The sequence below is a fragment of the Notothenia coriiceps genome, unplaced genomic scaffold (genome assembly GCF_000735185.1).
Source record: "Notothenia coriiceps isolate Sejong01 unplaced genomic scaffold, NC01 NC01_scaffold00029478, whole genome shotgun sequence".
In the NCBI taxonomy this organism is placed as follows: Eukaryota; Metazoa; Chordata; class Actinopteri; order Perciformes; family Nototheniidae; genus Notothenia; species Notothenia coriiceps.
The window spans coordinates 26-10,373 of NW_011362179.1; the positions used below are offsets into that span (position 1 = coordinate 26).

The following is a 10,348-nucleotide window of genomic DNA, read 5'->3' on the forward strand; positions in this document are numbered from 1 at the left end:
GGTTAATTTCAGTAGTCGTGTGCTATAATGTATTTACAAAGTGTGAAGAGGAGGCAACTTTAGAATAGTGAACCTGTTCAGGTCAATTAGAGTCAAACAAGCTTACTGTAATATCAACAAGACTTCACTTTAAAATAGGGAACATGTTCTTAGATATAAATACCTAATTTTGAGTTATTTAGACACAATTAAAACTTATCGTTTCATGTCTTGTTACATAAGAATAGATCATATTTGTTAAGTGTTATTATGGGAGAATAACTATTCTTGTACTACTGCCTTATTAGGCCCATATTCAGCAGAGCATATTAAGACCAAAACTCATGTACAATAACTTCCTTACTTGCAATATATAAGCACTAATTTAGAGGGTTATTGAGGAAAAACTCTCAACAAATGGCCTTTGTAGAATACAGTCGTGTAGAATAAGACATTAATAAGTGTTGACTGATAAAGAGCCAATATACTGCTAATATGCATGGTAATTAACAACTAGTTGATGGTGAATTTGTGTACCTTAATACAAAGTGTTACCCAAATAAGTTAGGAAACCAGGGAACGCTGCCATAAATGTTTCCTCCTCTACAGTGAGACACCTGTCACTGCTGTTCAGCAGACAGAACTATATGTTGGGAGAGGTGTTTTGGCTCTGAATATTTCCCACTGGGGATTATAAACAATCGTTTCAAACCCTTTTTAGGTAAGAACATATGCATTCATAACTACAGAAATATCCTTAATCAAGACCCAGAGACCATCCTTTTGGATAGTTCAACATGGTGCATGACTGATATGTTCACATTATTGCAGGAGTCTTGACCATCTACACAGCGATTAACGTGGTGGATAAGAATTAGAAGTTTGAAGCCTTTTGGTCTCGGATGCGTATTTATAATTTAATCATCATTGATCATGAGGTTATTTGCTAGGTTAATGCGAAAAGCCTCTGAGCTGGTTGCTGACTCAAACCCTCCAGTCAGGTTTGAGAGGAAATTCATACTGTATGTTCAGAAATATGACAGCGGCAAGTTTTAATGTCAAGTCAAATTTAAATGTTTGCAATATGCACAATAGTTCACAATTTGTACATTTCAGGAAAAGATCATTAAAGACACTTAAAAAAAACACAGTTTGGGTTATACACAATTACTATGGGTAGATGTACACATGGAACTTAACATCAGTATTGCTGCCACATGTACAATTGTTTAGAGTGAGTGAAGTTCATATGTTGGTAAAACAGACCTGTCAATTGATAAATCATAAACCAAATCTTTTATTAGTCTGTCTCCTGGAAATACATCTATTTATATACATGTATTCGATAGTTCACTACATCCAGTTTGGGTTCCTTTTATACAGTTGCCCTCATTCTCTCAAGTTTTATTTTCATTGCAGTGTTTACATTGTTCCTCCTCCAAGCAGAAAGTGTGAGTCTTACCAACATACTATGCTCTGTAAAAACGAACTGTGAGCCTGGGATTGGATTATATACCCTGCAATTAAAAGCTGTATAGCTGAGGTAATGATTTAAGTTAGGATTGTCCCTGCTATGTGGGTCAAAGCTGTATGAGGAATATTAACATGCAGGACGCGGCGTAGCCCGCCACATGGTTGAAACACAAAGTAGAACATCAAAGGTCTTGCTTTACTCTACACTAATGCACATTGTACAGACCTGTTAACCCTTCTCTACATCAACATTTAGCTTTTATTCTTCTGTTAAATGACTACATTCACGAACATCATTACACCATGTTGTTTGACCCTGGCTTAGCATTGTCAGTTAGAGGAGTGCCTGCAGTGAGGTGCGTTTAGGTGCTCAGTTGAAGGCCGGGTTGCGGACCCCCGACAGGCTGCTGATCGGAGTGCTTTTGCCTTTAAGGAGGGTGAGGGAGAAGATGAAGAAGCAGACACTAATGGCGCCCAGGATGATCACCCCCGAGATGAGAGCACTGGTCACTGTGTTCATCTGAAACACTGGCGCCTTCAGGTGGGCTATAGCAGCACAGACAGAGAAATCATCACACACCTTCCTCATTTCATCTGCACCCCCACACGCAAACAGCTGTTGATGACGCATAGAGCATTTCCAGTCCAATTCTTTTGATGGCTTGTTATTCTTGTTCCCAAGAACAATTACCCACAGAGTAATATGACACTGGGATATTTGCAGCTCAGGAATGAAACAGCAAATATAGCTTACTGACATGAGAGTCAAAGAGTCCAGAATATAAAAAAGCCATGAGACACTGCATTGAGACCTCCTGGAGGAGCAGCACATATGTAAAAAAACAAAGTCTCTATGCTGGTACTACATTAACTACAATCAGAATGTGAGTCTCTCTTAACCTGTCTGAATGCAATCATTTCTCAGGGATTTATGTTTACATTCTGTGTTATGTAGCAAAATTAATAATTAAAGGGGACCTAGGGTCACACATTACGTGGATCAAACATCACAGGATATTAGGAAACAATAATGTTAAAGAGAATATTAAATGTTCCTTCAACCTAAATGCTTTAACAAGTTTCTCCCTTCATTTCAATGAAAGGCTTACCCCCCCCCCCCCCCACAAAGGACAGAATGCTCAGGCTCACCCAGCTGAGAGTTGTTGGTTGGCGTGTCATCTGTGGTAAAAAAAGCAAAGAGCATTGAGGGTACATTTCTACTACATTACTCATCAGAATGCTACAGTTGGCAATGGCAGAGATAAGTTCTCAACATCAGTCCCAACATTCGGTTTCAGAATTGTAAAGCTTAAAGGAATTAAAAGTGCTGAATGCATTGTGTTTCAGGTGGGAGAAACAGCCCCCCTCTGTGCTGTGAGTGTTATCAGAATGTACCACTGCGAGTGATGATCGGCCCCGCAGTCAGGACGGCGTTCCCAGACGCAGAGCTGGATTCCCCCCCCTCTGACACGTCCCTCCTCTTCCTGCTGCCACAGATCTAAGAAACATGAGAGGGGAGAGCTGGTACAATGAACACATACTGTATGGGTATCCTCATGATCAATAAATGTTGTCTTTTTTAAAGGTGGGAAATAACTAACTATAGTACTGTACTTAAACACAATTTAGAGGTACTTATACTTTACTTTTGTATTTCCTTTAGTGCTACTTTATACTTCTACTCCACCTTTAAAAGAGAAATAATGTAATTTTACTCCACTGCATTTATTTAACAGCTTTAGCTACTTTTAACAAAATGCATCTCTAAAAATTCAACTAGCGGGCTAACTCTTTAGTCACAAAAAAGTTTAAATATTGAAATATTTAACAAAGATTCTACAATAGTAAAATGCTTGTTTGTCTAAAACAGTAAGAGGCTTATTGATGCAACAATGTTATCTAGAAGTGTCATATATATAAATATATATATGTATATATTTAATTCTTTACAAACATTGATGCCATTTCTCTGCTCAATGAGTACTAACTTTTTATACTTTAAATACATTTTACTGATAATACTTTTGTACTTTTACTCAAGTAATAATTTGAAGGCAGGACTTTTACTTGTATTGAAGTATTTTGACAATAATGTTTTGGTACTCAAGTAAAGCTTTTGAATACTTCCACTCCTAGTCTTTTTTACATTTCATCTACTTTAGTGTCCGTGCTACTCTGGTCAACATTGTGTAATTTGAAACATGATTTTTTAAAAGAAGCAAAAACTGTATGTCTCTTTTGGACCATAAAAGATTCATATTTAGTGATTAGTAATTGAAATAAAAAGGGTAATGTCTTCTCAGAGGGTAAACAGACTGTTACTGTTCCGCTCTGCCTTTCCACTCACACCCTGACAAATACATCTGACATGTTTTTTGCATTAGCAGAAAATAGTTTAACATTTTTTGTAAATACATAGTAAATAAATACTTGATATCCTGCTGTAAATATCCAGCATCTCAGTAAACACCTGGTGACTATAAATATAAGAATATAGAATTGACAGCAAAATGGACCACATTTAATTTACTAGAAATACTCATACAGAATGAGCCAGCGTTAGATTTATGTATTTTAATATTATATATATATATATATATATTATTGTGTAGATGCTTAGGCAGATGCTAATGTTCTCAATTTGAGTTGCTGTTGGGTAGTTAATTTATAAAAATGCATCTTATTTCGTGAGATAGGAATTTTCTTTTGTATATTTACTCTATAGTATTTACTTTACCTCAGGGCTCAATTAAATCATTTTGTATTTCTAAATGTAAAATAAGTTTTGTGAAGTAAAAATGTAACTGCAAATGGAAATATCAAAGTCAAGTAGAAGTACTACAAATGTGTACTGGATCAGCGGAACTTGCCATTACTGCTGATGATGTGTGAGGGTGAATGTTTGAGTCAAAGGAAAGGAAAGTGTATGTGCTGATAAGTCTGGACTGAATATGTGTGCTCGGTGTTCTTCTTGTGTGTTTGCAGTGTTAGGTGTTGTGGGTCTCACTGGCATGAGCATTGGACAGTCATCAGCCCGACACAGTTTGGTGACACAGTGCAGGAAGACGGTTGACATCTTCTGGTTCTTGTGCTTCACAAAGCGGAATACTTCAAAGGCAAAGCGTCCCATCTGGCTCTTGCCATTTTCAAAGACAGCGGTCTGGGGGTCTTTGTCACAACTGGCTCAGAGAGGGAAAATCAGCACGTTTTATTAGAAAGGAGAGCAACTGAAATATAATAACTCAACACAATCTGTGTCTTTAAATTGAGTTACCTAAAGAAAAGATCATAGCGGAGGTCATCGTTGGGGTTTCCAGAGGGCGTGGTATAACAGTAGTCCATCAGAACATTCCATCTGTTCCACAGGACAGAGAGGTCATGTGCTGCACTCTCATCACTCCTAAAGTGATCTTTTTGTTTTCAATAGATATCATTTTCTATAATAATTAGCCCTGTTTCCAAAAAATACTTTATATACTACCAATTTGTTTTTGTAGGAAAATACATTTGCTACCTGGATTATGTTCCAACATACATTTGGTAACATTTACTGAACACATGAATCCTAGGGAGATTGTCAGAGGCTGGGGGCCCGTTGGCAGCGCACTTTACGGCCCCTGGGTCTTCCACTTGGTTTTTAACACTAAAAGCTGTTTTCGCAAACGTCTTTTAAAGGGGGGATATTTTCTCCGAGCTTATTTCAATTAACAATATTTGCTTTGCATATTATAGATTATTCATTGACATTATTCCCCCCATTAATACGAACATTCCTCGTTTTGATTATCCCCCATTCCTCCCCAATCAGAGGCAAGATAACACTGCGGAGACAAACCATTGAGTCATTTTCAACACCAGAGGGCAGAGCTGGCTCTCTGATAAAAGGAAACCATTTGGAAAAACAGTTACAGGTGGTTCTAGTCAGAGGGAACCTGGTAGGTTCCCTGCAGAGGTCGGTCACAATCACAATGCTCTTTCTGACTTTCACACAGTAATTACATTAGCTGATGTAAGCAGGTCAAGGATACCTGGAAACACATTCATAAACCAGTCCAAATGAAATGTGTTAAGGTGCTCAGATACCGCTATGTACTGTGCTTTATATCCGCTTCACTCACACATTTGTGAAATTCTTTTTTTAAAGTAAATAACGATTAGCAGTGTTTGGTACCATGTGATTTTGATGCTGTTTCGCTGCATTTGTGAGTATTTGAGGGACTTTGAAATCATGAGAAAAGTTAGAACAAAGTAAGTCAGATTCAAATCCAGACTTTCCCATCCCTGCACTCTGTTTATCATTAAGGAGCATCGTGCCATAAAACACAAACGTTCTGTGCAGGTGAACAAAAGGACACACAAAGCACAGCCTAATCCCTCCTGAGTCCCATGGGAATGTTCAGGCTGATTTCAAAGCTTCTTCTCATGTGTCTCTTATTACGAGTCAGGCAGCATTTTTCATTCAAAAGTTATTGCTTTTCAAGAGTTGCGACTCCTTTTCCATAAACCTTGTAATTAGGTGAAGTTCTACCAGAAATCCCCTCAGCCTATTTATCATCTACATTTAGCTCAGAGGTGCCAAATGTGTAATCACAGCCCTGAGTGTGTCACAGTCTGAATAGATGTGGTTTCCTTACAATTAACTTGCTTATCACATGTTCAGACAATTTGGCTGAAAACCAACAACAGCGGAACATCATTATTCAACCTGAATGACTGCATACCTTCGATCCAGGTTAGCGGCTTTGACAGCTGCGAACACGCGCGTCTTCAGGGTGAGTCCAGCCATGGGGATGGACAGCTGCTGGATGTACGATGAGTCCTGGACACAAACACAAGAAACTTCAGCATGTTTCTCACACATCATCACTCTGTCTTCCTGTTGGGAGTACAGTGTTTCATTGCACTACTTATCACAAATCTGTCTGGTTTACATACAATCGCATTCACTAGTGTAAAATTGACAAGTGGTTCCAGAGTAATGTTTGTGTTGAGGGTATGTTCAGTATAATCTAATCCATTTACAGTATACAAGGTCCAATTAGGGCTGCATACAATGGTATCCTCTCCATCTTGAACATGGCTCATCATTCTCAAAAATTGTTAGTGAAGATGTAAAAGGGGCAGACTAATTTAACATAGCTGCAGAGTTTGGTATGTTGTTTGATGCATGCTTGATGTTTGGCTAACCTAACCCCCTGTGGAGAATAACAACAGATTTTCAGACTGGAGTGATTTGAACGTACATTGTATAGCAGTAGATTCAACGTGCTGATGAAAGTACCGTTGCTTTCCTTCACTGAGATTGCAGCTGCTGACCTGCAATGAAGATAAAATATCAAGGCTGCCAAAAACATTTTTAAACGGGATTCCAATATTTCACAATGACCTGATGCGGAAATCTCTTTTTAGTCACAAAATATGTGTGTAAGGATGGATGATATTTAACTTTCTAAATTTTACAGAATTAAATAATGAGGAACAGCCTTGATTAAATGCCTAGAAGCCAAACCTGAACATATGTCTGTGTGCTTCTGTCTGCTACTGTGACCAAAAGTCATATCTTCAGTTCAGACCTTGTTATAAATATATTCTCTGGTATCATTCAATTTAAACATAAATACAATTGTCTCGGAATGCATTATTATTATAATTATAATTATAATTATAATTATAATTATTATTATTATTATTATTATTAAGCAGAATATTGTGCATCGTATAAAATATTATCCATCGTGGTTAACAACAGAAATTCAGTACTAAAATTGTAAACTGCATTAATTAGATATTAGATATATACGTATGGGAGTTTTTTATTTCCCTTTGTTCACCCGGTTTGTATAATGGTTCAAATTTGACATCACAAGCGGCACACTCAGAAATGTCCAAACAGAGGTCCCACCGAGCACTTTGAAAACAAAAGCAGAGACTCACGAGGCCAGCTGTGTGTTGTTCACCAGGTATTCCAGCGGGTAACTGCAGCTGAACTTGTACAGCAGCCCTGGCAGGTAGCTGATGATGGTGGGTGGGTCCGGAGTGTCGATGTACCCTGATATGTTCCCAATCTGCACCAGTGACAGGTTGCCATAAGCGTTGGGTCCTTGAGCTGTGGAGACCTGCAGCAAATCACATCAGTGGTGAAACTACTGGCAGTATGGCAGTGAGCAGGCTGATGCTGCGCTAATCCACCCGTCTATCCCCCTTTATCTGAGCATGGACCCTCCAGAAACTCAGTCAATCCTCCTAACACTAGAGGCCCTGTCAGGATCCAGCAGCAGCGTCTCTACAGAGATAAGCAGTGCTCGACTCTATTCCCATGCAGGATAAAAACGACTTGTCAACATCGAGCTTGGTACTGTGCCACACAGCTGGCTGTAATAAAACACTGACACACTGCTGGGAGGCTTTTCACACAGTTTTTGAAGTTATACACTTCAGTGTGTTTGTTCTGCTGTTAGCAATTAAATGTTATAAAGATAATAGATAGATAAGAAGAATATGAATCATTTATGTTGGTTTTAACTGGGTGTGGCTAAATACAGCACTAACCTTACATACCCCATTAACATATGACATTTTTTCAAAGCTATTGGTATTATAATATTTCTGTTAGGTACACAAAGCGACACACAGGGTGCAGTGTCAGTGATGCTGACAGTAACACTCTTACCACCAGGGAGTTTCCACAGGACTCCAGCGTGGCCAGACTGATACTAAAGATCACTACAGTGGGGAAGGTGTTGTTGTTGATGAAACCGCGGCAGTGGGCATCTCCATGGCGACCATTGAGTGCCAGGTCAGAGTCAGTGTAGCCAGAAAAGAGGACGGGGCAGAAGTTGATCTTGAGGGTGATGGTCTGCACCCCACAGTACACACTGATATCCCTCTCAGCTGCAAGACACACACGTGATGAAATAAAATGAGTACCAACATGTTACATTTTGTTTGAAGGACAAATGAGGAATCGGTATAATGTGGTGAAAAATGTCATCATCTCCTCTTGGGACTTTGAAGTAGGTTTGAAGTCAACTTTCTTTTTAAAGAGACATTGACATGTGAATTCCATTCAGTAAATGAAAAATAAAAATGTGTTGCTCCTCACCGGGGAAGCGGCTGTGAAAGTTGGCATCACAGTTATATCCATTGAATTGAGCTCCAGCTGATAAAGCTTTACTGAACAGTAAAAGAATCAAAAATATATGTTCCATTTCAGCACCTGGAACAGAGAAAGAATGTGCACTGAGAAATCCGTCACTTCAGAAAACAAAACAAAAAAAGTTAAATGTATCCAATGGTTAATTATTTTTGCTAAAAAAATATATATTCTTTTCCAAGTGTGCTTTAAGGAGGAGAAGATTTCCCCACAAGATTCAAGTTATTTCACAGCAGTTTGACTCCAGAGGAACATACTTCATATGCTTGTCAACCAAATCAAAAGTAAACAAATGTTACTTGGAATTATTTATAAAAGCTGCAAAGTTGTTAAAACGATGCTGGATAATTACGGATGTCAAATCATCAGGTGCGATGGTTTATCACTGAGTGCACATTTCATGGTCCTGTGAAAACCTCCGTTCACACAATTATTGTCAGTCCCACATACAGGGTTTCAGTCCTGATGAAAAAGCTAAATTAAAGAAGTAATTTCACCAAGTTAGCAGGTACTGACCTAGCTCTGACAGTACACATGCTATTACTGACAGCTGGAGATAAAAAGGCAGACAATTGCTCTACGAGAAGTAGGACCACTCACCCTGGTTCCTGCTTGGGACAGACGATGGAATGGTCCGCACAGCATCCCTACCCACAACTAGAACAGGACTCGAGAGCAGGGGGGGAAAAAGGGATCCTACACATAAGAGATTCATTATTTGAACATGTCAACAAAAAAGGGCTGTCCAAAGTAACATGGGAAAGTCCATCAAATTTGAATGTGTTATACAAATCCTTTCACGTCTGCAGAAACATGAGCAGGTTTTGAAGTTTCCCACTCATATCCTTTCGGCCCAATCTGGCTGTGTCACTGCTCACAAATGGTTTGACGCCGCATGAGGTCCAGCAGCGGTGGGGGGGAGAATTATCTTTTCATCGCTCCAGTGGCCCTGGCCTGCTGACTGAACCGTTCCATTCTCCCCTGGCCGGCCGGGAAGTGCAGAGCCCATCACGCTGGCCTTTGGCCCCTGGAATCCACACTTTTCATGCTTTGTGTGCAGCGGTCCTCCGTCAGCACAGCAGCAGGCAGTCTGTTGGTGGGGCTGCGGGCTGCTGCCGGCCTCCTACCTGATCCGCAAACTTTGATATCTGGTCACAGGACTCTTGCCACATAAAGAGAGCAAATAAAAAGAAAGCAAAGTTCATGGAGTTTGAAGGGATTAGCTGGTCCTCGCTGTCCCATCTTCCATATGGACAGCAGTATATGTGACGGCTGGTGCAGTGTGAACCCTGCAGAGCACACTGGGATCCTGTGAATGTGGAATATGAGATGGAGATTTTGGGAAAACCTCTCACTTTAGGTCCAATGGAAAACAAAAGAGGCAATGTTTTTTTGTCTTCTTCAGACTGCATGAAAATCCGCCCTTGTTTATTTTCCCTCTCCACAGAGGTCTGCCACCACCAAGATTATCTCACACCAGCTTCAAAAGTAACATGTTGACAATCTGTCCTTAAATCTGCTCTTACAACATCTATACTTCAAACAACTTATGTTGGGTTGGGTTGCAGATTCATAAATTGATATGAGATAATGTGATCAGGTGCTATATGCCCTTACCTTATTATTCTCAACTGATTTAGAGTATCTTTAGCCTTCATATTTGGTGTTTCCTTTACGGTTTCGGCAGTCTTCTTGCACACTGGTGCCGTAGTGACTCAGTCCTTCAATGCTGACATTTTCAAA

The 10,348-nt window shown here is 39.5% G+C and overlaps 1 protein-coding gene across 2 annotated transcripts; it reads right to left on the minus strand.

Annotated features, from left to right (window-relative positions):
* Positions 1-1,032: 1,032 nt before the first annotated feature.
* LOC104958874 (zona pellucida like domain containing 1) lies at positions 1,033-9,647 on the minus strand. Of its 2 annotated transcripts, XM_010786703.1 has the most exons (12): positions 9,407-9,646; positions 9,206-9,301; positions 8,555-8,668; positions 8,123-8,343; positions 7,387-7,568; positions 6,696-6,768; positions 6,174-6,271; positions 4,727-4,807; positions 4,460-4,631; positions 2,848-2,950; positions 2,602-2,631; positions 1,033-1,998 (listed from the first exon to the last, which is right to left on the minus strand). In XM_010786703.1, exons 3-12 carry the CDS (start codon positions 8,658-8,660, stop codon positions 1,823-1,825), a joined length of 1,242 nt encoding a protein of 413 aa, XP_010785005.1. In that variant the 5' UTR covers positions 8,661-8,668; positions 9,206-9,301; positions 9,407-9,646; the 3' UTR covers positions 1,033-1,822. The 2 variants fall into 2 exon arrangements, with proteins under 2 accessions (XP_010785005.1, XP_010785004.1); XM_010786702.1 differs by having other exon boundaries at positions 9,206-9,647.
* Between the last annotated feature and the right edge of the window lie 701 nt (positions 9,648-10,348).